The 18,847-nt window shown below is 44.7% G+C and overlaps 1 protein-coding gene across 9 annotated transcripts in view; it reads left to right on the top strand.

Moving 5' to 3' along the window:
- map2 (microtubule-associated protein 2) overlaps positions 1–18,847 on the top strand; it is a 129,846-nt gene that overhangs the window by 108,392 nt on the left and 2,607 nt on the right. For 6 of the 9 annotated variants that reach the window (XM_029711602.1, XM_029711607.1, XM_029711606.1 and 3 more), the window contains 3 exons: positions 3,922–4,014; positions 12,732–12,813; positions 18,529–18,641. In XM_029711602.1, coding sequence (XP_029567462.1) covers positions 3,922–4,014; positions 12,732–12,813; positions 18,529–18,641 — 288 coding nt within the window. The remainder of the gene's footprint in view (positions 1–3,921; positions 4,015–12,731; positions 12,814–18,528; positions 18,642–18,847) is intronic. The other 3 variants (XM_029711604.1, XM_029711610.1, XM_029711603.1) reach the window with 2 other exon arrangements.

Below are 18,847 nucleotides of genomic sequence, written 5' to 3'. Positions count from 1 at the left end.
GAGGAGCAGGAGGAGCACTGCCAGAGCCCTGCAAAATGACCTCCAGCAGGCCACAAATGTGCATGTGTCTGCTCAAACGGTCAGAAACAGACTCCATGAGGGTGGTATGAGGGCCCGACGTCCACAGGTGGGGGTTGTGCTTACAGCCCAACACCGTGCAGGACGTTTGGCATTTGCCAGAGAACACCAAGATTGGCAAATTCACCACTGGCGCCCTGTGCTCTTCACAGATGAAAGCTGGTTCACACTGAGCACATGTGACAGACGTGACAGAGTCTGGAGACGCCGTGGAGAACGTTCTGCTGCCTGCAACATCCTCCAGCATGACCGGTTTGGCGGTGGGTCAGTCATGGTGTGGGGTGGCATTTCTTTGGGGGGCTGCACAGCCCTCCATGTGCTCGCCAGAGGTAGCCTGACTGCCATTTGGTACCGAGATGAGATCCTCAGACCCCTTGTGAGACCATATGCTGGTGCGGTTGGCCCTGGGTTCCTCCTAATGCAAGACAATGCTAGACCTCATGTGGCTGGAGTGTGTCAGCAGTTCCTGCAAGAGGAAGGCATTGATGCTATGGACTGGCCCGCCCGTTCCCCAGACCTGAATCCAATTGAGCACATCTGGGACATCATGTCTCGCTCCATCCACCAACGCAACGTTGCACCACAGACTGTCCAGGAATTGGCGGATGCTTTAGTCCACGTCTGGGAGGAGATCCCTCAGGAGACCATCCGCCACCTCATCAGGAGCATGCCCAGGCATTGTAGGGAGGTCATACAGGCACGTGGAGGCCACACACACTACTGAGCCTCATTTTGACTTGTTTTAAGGACATTACATCAAAGTTGGATCAGCCTGTAGTGTGGTTTTCCACTTTAATTTTGAGTGTGACTCCAAATCCAGACTTCCATGGGTTGATAAATTGGATTTCCATTGATTATTTTTGTGTGATTTTGTTGTCAGCACATTCAACTATGTAAAGAAAAAAGTATTTAATAAGATTATTTCATTCATTCAGATCTAGGATGTGTTATTTTAGTGTTCCCTTTATTTTTTTGAGCAATGTATTATTACCGCAAATTGGCTTTGGTTGAATCGCCCTGCCAATGTTAGGACCATTTTAAAAAATATATTTCAAAATTTGAGGTAGACAATAATATGATCAAACCGATAATAGATTGTTTTTGTATTACTTGTGAGGCACAGCTGAGTGAGTATACATTTAAATCATTTTATTTTTATTTTACTGGTCTTTTAAGGTCAGTCTCAACAGAGGGAGAGAGCAGCTCTCAACATCCCTACGCTCTCCCTTTCCTCTGCTGACACTGACCAAAAAGGGATTCTGTCTTCCAGCTAATGACAAAACTCGAGTCGCACCGCATTATTTCTGCCTCATGCACAAATTCATGTTGTTTTTCCTATTAACAGAAACAGTATTCCTCAATGTTAAAAAAGACCCAAGCCGCTAATAATAATAATGCAAGCCTATCATTACAGCTGCAGTGCTGGTTGTAGCGCAAGTGGAAGTAGGAAGAACGCACATTTTATGGTAATAAAAGAGTTAAATAAAAGGTGTTGACAGTGCTGACTAAGACCTTAAACATGAACTCACTCATAAAAACAGCATCTCTTTGCTGTATTCGTTGACAGTCTCTCTCAAATGTCATTGTATTAACTTTGCTGTAGCTTTCTTTTGTGCCTGCAACATTAATGTAGACACGGTAGTCTGAGCCATCTGATTGGCCAGTGGTAGGCCTATAGTGCACTTGATTTGCTATCCGGGCCCGCCGGGAAGGCAGAGTTTGTACCTTCAGACACATGTAATGGTTCAAAATGGGAACACTTCGCCTACCCAGCGAGGGAGGCTGAATTGGTTGCACCTACCTCTAACAGCACGAGACAAATAAAAAATAGGAATGCAAGGCTTTATCGTTGGGTTTTTTACAGAAATGTTTGGCGATCAACTAGGAATGTCTTTGAGATCGACCAGTTGATAGCGATCGACGGGTTGGTGACCACTGCTATAATGTATAAGTATTTCTCAGGGTTGTGCATCATACAATGTCTGTTCCTCTTTAGTACTAAGCTCAGGGTTGTGGATCCTGCAGCCTTCCATCTTCATTCAGTATGTTCTGTGGAAAGGTAGGGCAGTAGTTTTGACCAGAGCGCTATGGGCCCGGGTCAAATGTAGTGCACTATATAGGGAATAGGGTTCCATTTGGGACGCAGACGAGGTCTCCCACCTCTTCGGCCTTGGAGAGTGTTTATGTCACCATTCTCCTCATCATCCATTACAGAGACCCATTACTCTGTCAGGACTCCATCCCCTTTCACAGGACTGTTGTTATGAGGATTCAGACCTTCTAGAGAGCACCAATGACTTCTGTCTGTCAACCTGTCACCCCATCCTGGCTCTAGTTATCTCCACCACATGTAGGCACTGTTCCCACTTTCCGTGTAGGTCTACACCAGGGATGGGTATGGGATGTGGATACACAGACCCGCGAGCCACTTCAGCCCCTCATGATGAGTTCAGATTTTTTGTGGCCCCCACCCCCATCAAAGTTGCCCATCCCTGGTCTACACACTTAGCCTGTGTCCCAAATGGCACCCTGTTCCCTATATAGTGCACTACTTTGGACCCTGGTCAAAGTAATGCACTATATGGAGCCCTATGGACCTTGGTCAAACGTAGTGCACTATATAGGGTATAGAGTGCCATTTGGGACGCACACTTACAGGATACTTCAGTAGACCCTGATACATATACAGTCATGTAGCATAGCAGAACCTATACAGTTCTTCCAATTAAGCCAGTACCAGTAGCAGACCTACAGTATCCCATATGCAGTACAGTGACTCCCTCTGCACTGGTACCCCCTGTATATAGCCTCGCTATTGTTATTTTATCGTTGCTCTTTAGTTATTTTTATTTCTTATTTAAAAAAAAAAAATGTAACTGCATTGTTGGTTAAGGGCTTGTAAGTAAGCATTTCACTGTAAGGTCTACACTTGTTGTATTCGGTTCATGTGACAAATAAAATGTGATTTGATTTGATATGGAGATCGCTCCTATACCTGGTCTCTCTCATCTTATGTCTGTCTGCTGAACACAGTGTGACATGGGCCCACATGCCAGCAAACGACCCACTGGTATACATTACCTCCGTCTACCAAGCCCCCTCTTATCCCCTCACACACACTCTGTCACACACAAGATACAAACACATGCCAAATCTTGGTAGGAAGTGAAGTCCTTCTTGGACCCAGAGTTAATTTCAGAGTACTTTTCTATTTGTTGGTGTATCAAAGGGCTAATGTCCTATTCTACCACCCCTATATGGAATGATAGAAAGGGTCATGAACTTCATCTACATGCTGTATCTGCTAACATATCATCACTATAATGCAGGGTTCCCCAACCGGCAGCCCGCTTGCCGAATTTCAACCGCAGATGATTTTATCTATTTTGAGGGGGGCATAAAATACTGTAAAAACATCAGCAAATCAGCTCCAATTGATTTACATTTTTGGAATCTGTTCCAAAGTATTCCCATGCATACGGATAGATATACTGTATGTAATCGTATACAAATATAAGCAAGGTTTGAAATGATTATGTTTTTATTATACTGTATCGCATTTGGCTTTTTGTGGTCAATTTGCATCTGAATCTAGTTGATGATCCCTGCTATAAAACATGTAACCCTCTATTGAATCTCCATTCAGCACTCCTCTGATCATCATCAACAGTTATCCTGCCTTCATACATATCTGTTCTCTTCATGTTGTGCCTATACATCTCTTCATACATATATGTTCTCTTCATGTTGTGCCTATACATCTCTTCCATGACATAGAATAAGCTAAGCATCCATCCTCATCCCCACCTAAATAGCCACATTATATCTCTGTATTTTCTCTAGATTCAGATTTTAAACAAGAAGCTGGACTTCAGTCACGTACAGTCAAAATGTGGATCCAAGGATAACATGAAGCATTCTCCTCGTGGAGGCAATGTATGTACCTGTACCTACCGTTCTGTTCCCACTCTCCCTTCTCCACTCTCTGGCCTAGTTAGTCCAAACTCCCCCCCACCCTCAGCCAGTGTTCCAATTACAGGGGGGTGGGGGAGACTGGGCAGCCCCTTAATAAATCAGGGTCCTCCCCATAATAATTGAAATATCAAGAAAATTGTAATATCATGTCATTGTATAATTCAAACCCTGCCTCCACCACTGCTCCTATCCTTCTCTCCAACCCCAGCCCATAGTCCTAGATCAGCCTGTCTGCTTACATGCTCAATCTGGTCCTCTGTCCTCTACATTGATGTTAACTTCTATTAGGATCCCCATTAGCCGACGCCAATAGAGACAGCTAGTCTTACTGGGGTCCGACAACAAAAAAATACTTTTTAGACCCAGAACCAAATCTACAATGCAGTTAGCGCTGAGATGTACCAACTCCCACCTTGGTATATTTACAGAACTCTCCAATTTGACTGTGAGTGAAGATCTCTCCTGGTCTCTCCCTTGAAAAGCAAACTGTAGACTCAGTTCCATTTATCTCTGAACCCAGAAACAAATCTATCTAGCTACTGTCTAGCTACTACTAGCTAGCTAGCTAGCTACTGTCATGGGAGTACAGTTCCATTGTTATGTGCACAAGACTAAAACTACACAAATCACTGAATCCCTTTCCTTAGCACTTTGCCCTGTATGGTTCAGTATCTTATCTGAACAGCCTGATGATCAAAACTAAAGTCTCCACTTCGTCATTCAGTTGTAATATATACCCACTCTAGTGATGGATGTATATATATATATTCACATGCAACAATGAGGGTGTTGATGCAGTATCATCAACACTTGTCCATCAATCTTGCATGCAGAGTCCACCTACTTGTGCTCAGAATCCAACAATTATTTGTACCTCTCTGTACCTGTTATGAGACGGAATGCAATATGGAATATTCAAACCTAGAGAAGTACTAAAACTTCACAGTATTGGCCTTAAAGTGGCGTAGGCCTGTAGAGAATATGCATATGTATAAGGATGTGTGTTATTAGCATACATGGTATATAGAGAAGTACAACATGAGAGGATATATCCAAATGTTTGTATTGTGGTGAGAGAAATGCAATGGGAGGAAAAATGTTTTCTACTTGTTTGCTGTTTTTCTATGAAGCTCCAGCTGTGACCGCCAACCAGATTACCTCGTTGCCTATCTCACTCTTCCTCTGCTCTCTAACTTTTTCTTTCTTTCTCGCTGCTTCAATCCACTGCTCACTGTTTCTCTTCCTCTCTTGACAATCTGCTGGCCTCTGACTTTCCTTTCGGTTCTCTTCCCCACTCGCTGCATGTCTAGCGTGATACATGTTATAAATGTTGTAAATGTCTTAAGATGTTTTGTACTCCGACGCCCGACCAATCCTGCTATTTCATGTTTGTGTCGCAATCAAACTTGCTTTGTCTCCTTGCAGCTATAGCAGGCCCAGCTCAAAAACGGTGACTGTTTTAGAAAGAAATCCTGTGCCTTAGCCAATTTTAATGCATCCCAAACATCACCCTATTCCCTAAATAGTACACTACATCTGACCAGGACCCATAGGACTCTGGTCAAAAGTAGTGTACTATATAGAGAATATGGTGCCATTTGGGTTGCAGAGCGGGCACTGTCTCTGTTTGGAACAGACAGTCTGAGTAATCGTGGCAGATTCAGCACCTTGTCTCCCTGCTGACAGGCATACAGTACATACAGCATGTCAGGGGATGTTACATTACGCTCATAGAATTAGATTCACTAGAACGGATCTATCCCCATTTAAGTCAATTGCTGTGCTCTCAGGGGCTTTTTCCTGTTCTATTCACTGTACTGTATATCTACAGTATGTTTACACTAGCTAGCTTTCCCTGAGGATCAGACTAGCTCAGCTGTAGACACAAGGCTCAAAGGTCACCGTGGTTACATAAAGAAAGCAAACACAAAGTGTCATGGCCGTCAGTGAGAGACAAACAGGTCTCTCTTGGCTGATATTTTACATTCACATTTACGTCATTTGGCAGACGCTCTTATCCAGAGCGACTTACAAGTTGGTGCATTCACCTTATGATATCCAGTGGAACAACCACTTTACAATAGTACATCTATATCTTTTGGGGGGGGGGGGGAGAAGGATTACTTTATCCTATCCCAGGTATTCCTTAAAGAGGTGGGGTTTCAAGTGTCTCCGGAAGGTGGTGATTCACTCCGCTGTCCTGGCGTCGTGGGGGAGCTTGTTCCACCATTGGGGTGCCAGAGCAGCGAACAGTTTTGACTGGGCTGAGCGGGAACTGTGCTTCCGCAGAGGTAGGGAGGCGAGCAGGCCAGAGGTGGATGAACGCAGTGCCCTTCTTTGGGTGTAGGGACTGATCAGAGCCTGAAGGTACGGAGGTGCCGTTCCCCTCACAGCTCTGTAGGCAAGCACCATGGTCTTGTAGCAGATGCAAGCTTCAACTGGAAGCCAGTGGAGTGTGCGGAGGAGCGGGGTTACGTGAGAGAACTTGGGAAGGTTGAACACCAGACGGGCTGCGGCGTTCTGGATGAGTTGTAAGGGTTTAATGGCACAGGCAGGGAGCCCCGCCAGCAGCGAGTTGCAGTAATCCAGACGGGAGATGACAAGTGCCTGGATTAGGACACGCGCCGCTTCCTGTGTAAGGCAGGGTCGTACTCTGCGAATGTTGTAGAGCATGAGCCTACAGGATCGGGTCACCGCCTTGATGTTAGCTGAGAACGACAGGGTGTTGTCCAGGGTCACGCCAAGGCTCTTAGCACTCTGGGAGGAGGACACAATGGAGTTGTCAACCGTGATGGAGAGATCATGGAACAGGCAGTCCTTCCCCGGGAGGAAAAGCAGCTCCGTCTTGCCGAGGTTCAGCTTGAGGTGGTGATCCGTCATCCACACTGATATGTCTGCCAGACATGCAGAGATGCGATTCGCCACCTGGTTATCAGAAGGGGGAAAGGAGAAGGTTAATTGTGTGTCGTCTGCGTAGCAATGATAGGAGAGACCATGTGAGGATATGACAGAGCCAAGTGACTTGGTGTATAGCGAGATTAGGAGAGGGCCTAGAACTGAGCCCTGGGGGACACCAGTGGTGAGAGCACGTGGTGCGGAGACGGATTCTCGCCACGCCACCTGGTAGGAGCGACCTGTCAGGTAGGACGCAATCCAAGAGTGAGCCGCGCCGGAGATGCCCATCTCGGAGAGGGTGGAGAGGAGGATCTGATGGTTCACAGTATCAAAGGCAGCAGATAGGTCTAGAAGGATGAGAGCAGAGGAGAGAGAGTTAGCTTTAGCAGTGCGGAGAGCCTCCGTGACACAGAGAAGAGCGGTCTCAGTTGAATGGCCAGTCTTGAAACCTGACTGATTTGGATCAAGAAGGTAATTCTGAGAGAGATAGCAAGAAAGCTGGCCAAGGACGGCACGCTCAAGAGTTTTGGAGAGAAAAGAAAGAAGGGATACTGGTCTGTAGTTGTTGACATCGGAGGGATCGAGTGTAGGTTTTTTGAGAAGGGGTGCAACTCTCGCTCTCTTGAAGACGGAAGGGACGTAGCCAACGGTCAAGGATGAGTTGATGAGCGAGGTGAGGTAGGGGAGAAGGTCTCCGGAAATGGTCTGGAGAAGAGAGGAGGGGATAGGGTCAAGCGGGCAGGTTGTTGGGCGGCCGGCCATCACAAGTCGCAAGATTTCATCTGGAGAGAGAGGGGAGAAAGAGGTCAAAGCATAGGGTAGGGCAACGTGAGCAGGACCAGCGGTGTCGTTTGACTTAACAAACGAGGATCGGATGTCGTCAACCTTCTTTTCAAAATGGTTGACGAAGTCATCCGGAGAGAGGGAGGAGGGGGGGAGGAGGATTTAGGAGGGAGGAGAAGGTGGCATAGAGCTTCCTAGGGTTAGAGGCAGATGCTTGGAATGTAGAGTGGTAGAAAGTGGCCTTAGCAGCAGAAACAGAGGAAGAAAATGTAGAGAGGAGGGAGTGAAAAGATGCCAGGTCCGCAGGGAGGCTAGTTTTCCTCCATTTCCGCTCGGCTGCCCGGAGCCCTGTTCTGTGAGCTCGCAATGAGTCGTCAAGCCACGGAGCAGGAGGGGAGGACCGAGCTGGCCGGGAGGATAGGGGACATAGAGAGTCAAAGGATGCAGAAAGGGAGGAGAGGAGGGTTGAGGAAGCAGAATCAGGAGATTGGTTGGAGAAGGATTGAGCAGAGGGAAGAGATGATAGGATGGAAGAGGAGAGAGTAGCAGGAGAGAGAGAGCGAAGGTTGCGACGGCGCAATACCATCTGAGTAGGGGCAGAGTGAGTAGTGTTGGAGGAGAGCGAGAGGGAAAAGGATACAAGGTAGTGGTCGGAGACTTGGAGGGGAGTTGCAGTGAGATTAGTAGAAGAACAGCATCTAGTAAAGATGAGGTCAAGCATATTGCCTGCCTTGTGAGTAGGGGGGGACGGTGAGAGGGTGAGGTCAAAAGAGGAGAGGAGTGGAAAGAAGGAGGCAGAGAGAAATGAGTCAAAGGTAGACGTAGGGAGGTTAAAGTCACCCAGAACTGTGAGGGGTGAGCCATCCTCAGGAAAGGAACTTATCAAGGCGTCAAGCTGATTGATGAACCCTCCAAGGGAACCTGGAGGGCGATAAATGATAAAGATGTTAAGCTTGAATGGGCTAGTGACTGTGACAGCATGGAATTCAAATGAGGAGATAGACAGATGGGTCAGGGGAGAAAGAGAGAATGTCCACTTGGGAGAGATGAGGATTCCAATGCCACCACCCCGCTGACCAGATGCTCTCGGGGTATGCGAGAACACGTGGTCAGACGAGGAGAGAGCAGTAGGAGTAGCAGTGTTTTCTGTGGTAATCCATGTTTCCGTCAGCGCCAAGAAATCGAGGGACTGGAGGGTAGCATAGGCTGAGATGAACTCTGCCTTGTTGGCCGCAGACCGGCAGTTCCAGAGGCTGCCGGAGACCTGGAACTCCACGTGGGTCGTGCACGCTGGGACCACCAGGTTAGAGTGGCAGCTGCCACGCGGTGTGAAGCGTTTGTGTGGCCTGTGCAGAGAGGAGAGAACAGGGATAGGCAGACACATGGTTGACAGGCTACAGGAGAGGCTACGCTAATGCAAAGGAGATTGGAATGAGCACTCAACGACACTCGATGACACTCAAATATAACTTTCCAACTTCTACTTTAGAAATTATAATTGATGCAAACAGTGGTTCAATGTTACCAGGAATAGGCTCAAACTTAGTTTATTCAGCTAGATAACTTGGTACAGTATTCTTCCAGCTTCTTCCAGTGCACCGTGTCGTATGACGCCATAGCTAACTAGCATGCTAGCATCCAATAACACACGGTTAGCACCAATACTTGGTTACAACAAACTACCAATGGATCATTCGTGTCCGTGTCTGGTCCTTTCATAACGCAGAAGTGATTAAACGTTGGCTAGCTAACACAAAGTCAGTCCTGCTAGCTACACAAGTGGACTACACATCTCGAATGTTCAGAAAGTTAAGCTTAGGTTGCAAAAATCTTGTTGACTAAAATGTTACAGTACTGCTCGCTGGTAGAGTTGGCTAGCTAGCAGTGGCTGCGTTGTTGACTTTGTTTGAAAATGTAGCTGGCTAGCTAACTTCGATAGCTACTCTGTACGACACCTTTATCTATGATACAAAGACAACTATGTAGCTAGCTAACATTACACTAATCAAATCGTTCCGTTGTAATGTATTTCGTTTTTACTGTACTGCTAGTTGGTAAAGCTGGCTGGCTAGCAGTGGCTGTATTGTTGGCTTTGTTTGTTAAACAAAATGATATTTTCTAACTGTAAAGATGTAATGACCATGCTAATTTGAGACAGTACTCTGCAGGAGGAGGAAACGTGAGTCTCTTACTCCTAATACACTTGGTGTCTCTCCTCCATCCATCCCTCTCGCACAAACACACACAGCATATGTTTTACTATTCTCGTGGGGACCTAAAATTGATTCCCATTCAAAATCCTATTTTCCATAACTCCTTACCCTAGTCCTAATTGTAACCCTAACCCTAAACCTAACCTCTAAGCCTAAGATAGCCTTTATCATCATGGGGAACTGGAAAATGTCCTCACGAGAGAGAATTGTTCTTGTTTGACTATCCTTGTGGGGACTTTTGGGGATTTCCAGTACACACGAGGAAAGTAAGCCCCCCCCCCCCCCCAATACACACACACACATTCCCGTTGTAGTATGCTCTCTCTTACACACATAACTCCTCTCTTTCTTTGTGTTATGCTACCCCTTTCTATCTCTCACTCTCTCTCCCTCTTTCTTTTTTCTCTCTCTCTCTCTCTCTCTCTCTCTCATTTTATGGTATCTCTCTCACACAATCACCCATCAGAGTGCTAGGGAGATGCAGGACTGGGGACTCCAGGGTTCCTATTCTGGTCCCAGACTATGTACAGCATCTCAAAGAATCACAACCTATTCCCCTATTTAGTGCACCTCTTTTGACCGGGGCCCATAAGGCACTATATGGGGAATAGGGTGCCATTTGGGATGTGACCTGTGTTCACCTTTTCACCTGGTTCTACCTGGCATTGACACCTCTATGAAATTGTCATGCCAGACTGTTTGGCTTGACAGTGAAAGCAATGGAGTTGAAAAGAGCAAAAAGAGATCTTGGACCAGCCTATCTCCTTTACGGCTGGGATTTCTGTTTCTTAGAGGTGAAAGGGCTAGCTAGTGTAAACAACGTGAAAATGAAAAGATTGATGGGTAGATTAGTTATGCAGACGGCAGCCAACTCACACCCATTGTTTTCACTAACACCAACCACAGCTCCTTCTGTCTCAATACGTTCACTAGCATTCTGCATGGTCAGGTTATAGTATAGCATGTATCTATCAGATACTATTGCAACCCAAGCCTATATGCGTGGCGGTAAAAGATTAGAAAACAGGTAAATTGATGGTACACCACACAGTAGTCATGTTCTATTAAATCATCTTAATGTTTCCCTTCTGATTTGTCACTGTTTTATTGACAGATGCGTATGCTTCTGTTGTGCTTGCTTTCCCATTCACTCATTCACTCATTCACTCACACTGTATCTGTTGTGCTTGCTTTCCCATTCACTCATTCACTCACACTGTATCTGTTGTGCTTGCTTTCCCATTCACTCATTCACTCACACTGTATCTGTTGTGCTTGCTTTCCCATTCACTCATTCACTCACACTGTCTCTGTTGTGCTTGCTTTCCCATTCACTCATTCACTCATTCACTCACACTGTATCTGTTGTGCTTGCTTTCCCATTCACTCATTCACTCACACTGTATCTGTTGTGCTTGCTTTCCCATTCACTCATTCACTCATTCACTCACACTGTATCTGTTGTGCCTGTTGGATGCTGCTGTCCTTCCTTCCTTCTCTCTCTCTTCAGATCACGTATGTGCATAATTGCTGCATAACCTCTTCTGTGTCTTTGCCTGTGGCTAATTCCAAATGTGCATTTTTATTGGCTAATATTCTATGGCTAATATTGTGAATGTGCACTTTTGTCTTTTCAGCCTCAGTTTTCACAGATAAAGCCAGAAGTAAAACGTCTCTTTTTCATTCCTGACCGTGGTTGGGTTGGTTGTCATAAGGCAACAGCTCTTCATAACAGAATGAGAGGGTTGTCGTAAATTCTCTTTATGTGCACCTGACGTTTACTACAAACAGATAGTAGTCAGTGCTTGACTTGGGCTGATAAGACATACACTGAGTGTACAAAACATTAGGTGGATTGAAGAGGTGACACTAATAAGGGATCATAGCTTTCATCTGGATTCACCTGGTCAGTCTGGAAAGAGCAGGTGTTCCTAAAGTTTGTACACTCAGTGTATGTCTTATCAGCCCAAGTCAAGCACTGACTACTATCTGTTTGTAGTAAACGTCAGGTGCACATAAAGAGAATTTACGACAACCCTCTCATTCTGTTATGAAGAGCTGTTGTCTTTTTAGAACCTAAAAGGGTTATTCGACTGTCCCCATAGAAGAACCCTTTAATTAACCATTTTTGGTTCCAGGTAGAACCCTTTTTGGTTCCATATAAAACCCCGACCACAGAGGATTCTACATGGAACCAAAAAGAACCCTTTTGTAATCGATTTTTATAAGAGTGTGAGAATGTGGACAACAATTGAGTATGTAGCTCCACTTTTACCAATACCACTGTTACTTAGCTAATCAGCTGGCTAGATCGTCCTTTTACCAATACCACTGTTACTTAGCTAATCAACTGGATAGATCGTCCTTTTCTTCATAGACGGGATGGTACCGTAGTTCTTCAGGGGATGGTAGTTCTCTGCCTCTTATCCTCCCTCCTAGCACAATGTGTATGACGAGTAATCATATGATCAGGAACCAACTCTATCACAGATCATTCTCACAGGCGTTACATAGCTAGTCAACTGGATAGATAGATAGATAGATAGATAGATAGATAGATAGATAGATAGATAGATAGATAGATAGATAGATAGATAGATAGATAGATAGATAGATAGATAGATGATAGATAGATAGATAGATGGGTAGATCCAGTCATTTTCATCAGAGACAGTAGATGTTACTGGAGTTCTTCGAGGTCGTTGCCTCTTGATCCTCCCTCCCAGGATAATGGGTAAACAGGTGATCACCAGAACCAGGTACCTCTGACCAGGTGTTCCTCTACAGGTGCAGATCCAGACCAAGAAGATTGACCTGAGTCATGTGACCTCCAAGTGTGGATCCCTGGACAACATTCGCCACCGGCCAGGTAAACAACCTGCTCTACCTGTGTACCGGTATTATACGTGTATGTGATGTGTTTCTGTTGATTATTTATGTGATGTGTATTATGTGATGTGTATTTTATATGGGAGCAGCAGTGCTTGTATGTCCAAGGCATATTTCTCTGTCTTGGACAATAAAGTTGGACAAAATATTGATCTTATCTACCTGGGTCACCCCACACTGACAGTTGAGATATATGGGAACCTACAGTCAATCCACAACGCACTAGAACCATGTTGGGCTTGTATAGGAATTAGACTTTTACCTTACTGTAGATGAAGAAAAGAGTGAGAGAGCATCATAGGATGCATCTCAAATGGCACACTAATACCTATTTAATGCACTACTTTAGTCCAGAGGCATATGGGTATGGGCTGTAGTCAAAATTAGTGCACTATAAGGAAAATGGTTCCATTTAGGGTGCGTAGGTACATTAAGTAAATCACATGTGGTGTGTGATGCGGAAAAATCCCCCCTGCTCTGAGAGTGGTGACTGACTGCTGCGTCAGAGTCCTACACCGCCATCTGGTGGTCATACTGATGATCAGCTTCTGTTCAATACAATACATTCACACTGCTATACTCAATTCAATTCAAAGGGCTTTATTGGCATGGGAAACATGTGTTTACATTGCCAAAGCAAATGAAATAGATAATTAAAAAAAGGTGAAATAAACAATAAAAAAATGTAAGGTAAACATTACACTCACAAAAGTTTCAAAGGAATAGAGACATTTCAAAAGTCATGTTATGGCTATGTGCAGTGTTATAACGATGTGAAAATAGTTAAAGTTCAAAGGGGAAAATAAATAACCATAAATATGGGTTGTATTTACAATCGTGTTTGTTCTTCACTGGTTGCCCTTTTCTTGTGGCAACAGGTCACAAATCTTGCTGCTGTGATGCCACGCTGGTATTTCACCCAATAGATCAAATCAAAATCTAATTTTATTAGTCACATGCGCCGAATACAACAGTTGTAGACCTTACAGTGAAATGCTTACTTACGAGCCCCTAAACCAACAGTGCAGTTTCAAAAAATGTAGATACGTTTAAGAGATAAAAGTAACAAGTAATTAAAGAGCAGCAGTAAAAAATAACAATATATAAAGGGGGGTGCCGGTACAGAGTCAATGTGCGGGGGCACCGGTTAGTTGAGGTAGTATGTACATGTGGGTAGAGTTATGGGAGTTTATCAAAGCTCTATTTGTTTTCAAATTCTTTGTGGGTCCGTGTAATCTGAAGGAAATATGTGTCTCTAATTTGTTCATACATTTGGCAAGAGGTTCGGAAGTGTAGCTTAGTTTCCACCTCATTTTGTGGGCAGTGTGCACATAGCCTGCCTTTTCTTGAGAGCCATGTCTGCCCACGGCGGCCTCTCTCAATAGCAAGGCTATGCTCGCTGAGTCTGTACATAGTCAAAGCTTTCCTTCATTTTGGGTCAGTCACAGTGGTCAGGTATTCTGCTACTGTGTACTCTCTGTTTAGGGCCAAATAGCATTCCAGCTTGCTCTGTTTTTGGTAAATTCTTTCCAATGTGTCAAGTAATTATCTTTTTGTTTTCTCATGATTTGATTGGGTTTAATTGTGTCCCTGTAGGGTCTGTTTATGTTTGTGAACAGAGCCCCAGGACCCGCTTGCTAAGGGGACTCTTCTCTAGGTTAAGTGAAGGCTTTGTTATGGAAGGTTTGGGAATCGTTTCCTTTTAGGTGGTTGTAGAATTTAACCGATCTTTTCTGGATTTTGATAATTAGCGAGTATTGGCCTAATTCTACTCTGCATGCATTGTTTGGTGTTTTACGTTGTACACGGAGGATGTCTTAATTTGGTGTTTGTTCCATTTTGTGATTTCTTGGTTGGTGAACGAACCCCAGCCCTCACAACCATAAAGGGCAATGAGTTATTTAACTGATTCAAGTATTGGGATGTCAAGTTTTATGTTCCTTTTGATGGCGTAGAGGACCCCTTCTTGCCTTGTCTCTCAGATCGTTCACAGCTTTGTGTAAGTTACCTGTAGTGCTGATGTTTATGCTGATGTAGGTTGAAGAGTTTTTTGTGTGCTCTAGGGCAACGGTGTCTAGATGGAATTTATATTTGTTGTCCTGGCAACTTGACGTTTTTTGGAACACCATTATTTTTGTCTTACTGAGATTTACTGTCAGGGCGCAGGTCTGACTAGGTACTAGGTACTTCTGTGGGCCCTCCTTGGTTGGGGACAGAAGCATGAGATCATCAGCAAACAGTAGACATTTGACTTCAGATTCTAGTAGGTTGAAGCCGGGTGCTACAGACTGTTCTAGTGCCCTCGCAAATTCATTGATATATATATGTTAAAGAGGGCGGGGCTCTGTGGAAACAAATCTTTGTTTTAGTTTTTTGCCTATTTTAACAGCACACTTGTTGTTTGTGTACATGGATTTTATAATGTTGTATGTCATTCCCCAACACCGCTTTCCATCAATTTGTTTAGCAGACCCTCATGCCAAATTGAGTCAAAAGCTTTTTTGAAATCAACAAAGCATGACAAGATTTTGCCTTTGTTTTGGTTTGTTTGTTTGTCATTTAGGGTGTACATGGTGAATACGTGGTCTGTCATACAGTAATTTGGTAAAAAGCCAATTTGACATTTGCTCAGTACTTTGTTTTCACTGAGGAAATCAGTGGTGGTCAATGCCGTTTAAGATGAGGCAGGACGATTATTTTTTTCTCATGAGCATGGCCTTATTTCTATTACAGCATATTGGATGATTGTCATTCATATTTCATTCACCCAGTTCAATGTAATATCGATAGGTTTAAGCTACAACATGATACTCAAATTTTCCCTAAACACATCATGAGGTTGCTACAACCTAGCCTATGAAAGTTTACAACATAGGTGCACACAGGCCGAGAGGAAAATGTTTGTGACACGTTCAATACCGCCTTGCAAACTCTTGCCTGCATCTAGTTGATCTAGGATGTAATCATAGTCCAACATTTGCAAACGAGAGTTTCTATTTGACAAATCATGTTATGTTTTCCCTGTTTTGTTCTGTTTGCTCCTGTGGAAGAAATTTTACAACAGAATAGGCAGAATAAATACACCCCTGATAAAACGTAAACACAGTTCACTTTCCTAGCAGCCACGTTGTATTCCTTCTCGCATCAATGCGCTTTCCTCCTCTCACCTTTTCCCTTCGCTTGTGGACTTCAGTGCACAACACATCAGCTGTATGTGACCATGCGAAAAAACCTTTCCAAGCCAAACCATATCATAACCACTACACACAGCCTACATCGTTGTCACCATATATGCTAAAGTAATGTCATAGTCTACATAGCTAATAGAACCTGTAGCATTTACGTCTGTAGCCATGAAGTGCTTTGAAAGGCTGGTCATGGCTCACATCAACACCATTATCCCAGAAACCCTAGACCCACTCCAATTTGCATACTACCCCAACAGATCCACAGATTATGCAATCTCTATTGCACTCCACACTGCCCTTTCCCACCTGGACAAAAGGAACACCTATGTGAGAATGCTTTTCATTGACTACAGTTCAGCGTAGTCATAGTGTCCTCACCATAGTGCCCTCAAAGCTCATGAATAAGCTAAGGACCCTGGGACTAAACACCTCCCTCTGCAACTGGATCCTGGACTTCCTGACAGGCCGCCCCCAGGTGGTAAGGGTAGGTAACAACACATCCGCCACGCTGATCCTCAACACAGGGGCCCCTCAGGGGTGCGTGCTCAGTCCCCTCCTGTACTCCCTGTTCACTCATGACTGCATGGCCAGGCACAACTCCAACACCATCATTAAGTTTGCCGATAACAACAGTGGTAGGCCTAATCACCGACAACGACGAGACAGCCTATAGGGAGGAGGTCAGAGACCTGGCTGTGTGGTGCCAGGACAACATCCTCTCCCTCAACGTGATCAAGACAAAGGAGATGATTGTGGACTACAGGAAAAGGGGACCGAGCAAGCCCCGTTCTCATCGATGGTGCTGTACTGGAGCAGGTTGAGAACGTCAAGTTCCTTGGTGTCCACATCACCAACAAACTAACATGGTCCAAGCACACCAAGACAGTCGTGTATAGGGCACGACAAAACCTATTCCCCCTCTGGAGACTGAAAAGATTTGCATCCTCAAAAGGTTCTACAGCTGCACCATCGAGAGCATCCTGACTGGTTGCATCACTGCCTGGAATGACAACTGCTTGGCCTCCGACCACATGGCACTACAGAGGGTGGTGCGTACGGCCCAGTACATCACTGGGGCAAAGTTTCCTGCCATCCAGGACCTCTATACCAGGCGGTGTCAGAGGAAGGCCCTAAAAATTGTCAGAGACTAGTCAAAGACCACCCTAGTCAGGAGCGCCAAATCGAGGTCCAAAAGGCTTCTAAACAGCTTTTACCCAAACAGTAAGACTCCTGAACATCTAATCAAATGGCTACCCAGACTATTTACATTCCCCCCTCTTTTACACCACTGCTACTCGCTGTTGTTATCTATGCATAGTCACATTAATAACTCTACCTACATGTACATATTACCTCAATTACCTCAACTAACCGGTGCCCCCACACATTGACTCTGTACCGGTACCCCCCTGTACATAGTCTCGCTATTGTTTTTTACTGCTGCTCTTTAATTACTTGTTACTTTTGTTTCTTATTCATATTTTTTTAACTGCATTGTTGATTATGGGCTTGTAGGTAAACATTTCACTGTAAGGTACACCTGTTGTATTCGGGCGCATGTGACTAATACAATTTGATTTGATTTGTTTTACACCTGGTAGTTTGGTGGATGGGACTACCAGCTCTCTGTAACCTAGAGGGCAACAAATGGGTCCGTCTCCTCTATACAATGTGTCTTGTAGGATGACAATGTCTGTATTTCCCTGTGTCCAAGTTAACCCATAGAGGTAATGTGTCATGTCCTGACCAGTAAAGGGCTTATTTGTTATTTTAGTTTGGTCAGGACGTGGCAGGGGGTATTTGTTTAGAGTGTTTAGGGGTTTGTTATATTATGTGTTTATGTAGAAGGGGTATTTGTTTAGAGTGTTTTGGGGTTTTTGGGGCTTTTTTGGGCTATGTGTTTATGTAGAGGGGAGTTGGTTTAGAGTGTACCGGGGTTTTAGGTTTAGGTTCTAGGTTAGTGTATTCTATGTTAGTTCTAGGTTGTTTACGTCTATGTTCAGTTTATTGATTTGACCTTCAATTGGAGGCAGCTATTTCTCGTTGCCTCTGATTGAAGGTCCTATGTATAGGGGTTGTTTTGTATGGAGGTATTGTGGGTAGTTGTAGTTGCATAGCTTTGTGTTCAGCCTGCATCCTGGTCGTGCATATGTTTTCGTGTTCAATAAAGTAAATATGAGCACTCAACCCGCTGCACCTTGGTCCATCCACTACGATGACCGTGACATAATGATCGATTTCCGAAGCACCTTTTCAATTACATTATCAAGTGATATATCAGCAGGGTATGGACCCCAGGAAGACTGTAATCATGGCAACAGCTAATGGGGATCCTGATAAGGACTAAGGGTCTCATTTGTCTTTTCATCGGTTGACTAATAATTGATGATAAAGTATAATGATTTATTGGAACACTTCTCTCTCACCGTCTTACCATTCCTTGTCTTCTTGGCTCTCTCTCCCCTTCCCTCTGCCCCCCTCCTCCCTCTCTTCATCTGTTCCACTAGGGGGAGGTAACGTGCGCATAGAAAGTGTGAAGCTGGACTTCAAAGACAAGGCCCAGCCCAAGGTGGGTTCCCTGGATAATGCACACCACACCCCTGGTGGAGGCCTCATTACGGTAAGTCCCATCATACTGTAACCTCATCACAGCGAAGATTGGTTGAGTCCCAAATGGCACCCTATTCCTTTATAGGGCCCTATGTGCTCTGGTCAAAAGTAGTGCTCGATAAAGGCAATAAGGTCCCATTTGGGACACACCACTGATCAGTCGGACATCAGTCTCAGACAGTCTCCTCCAAGGTTAGCACCACTCGAACCCTCCAT

Source organism: Salmo trutta, chromosome 24 (assembly GCF_901001165.1).
Source record: "Salmo trutta chromosome 24, fSalTru1.1, whole genome shotgun sequence".
Taxonomy (NCBI): domain Eukaryota; kingdom Metazoa; phylum Chordata; class Actinopteri; order Salmoniformes; family Salmonidae; genus Salmo; species Salmo trutta.
Note: the sequence above shows the minus strand (reverse complement) of the source record. Positions and strands in the feature narration are given on the sequence as shown.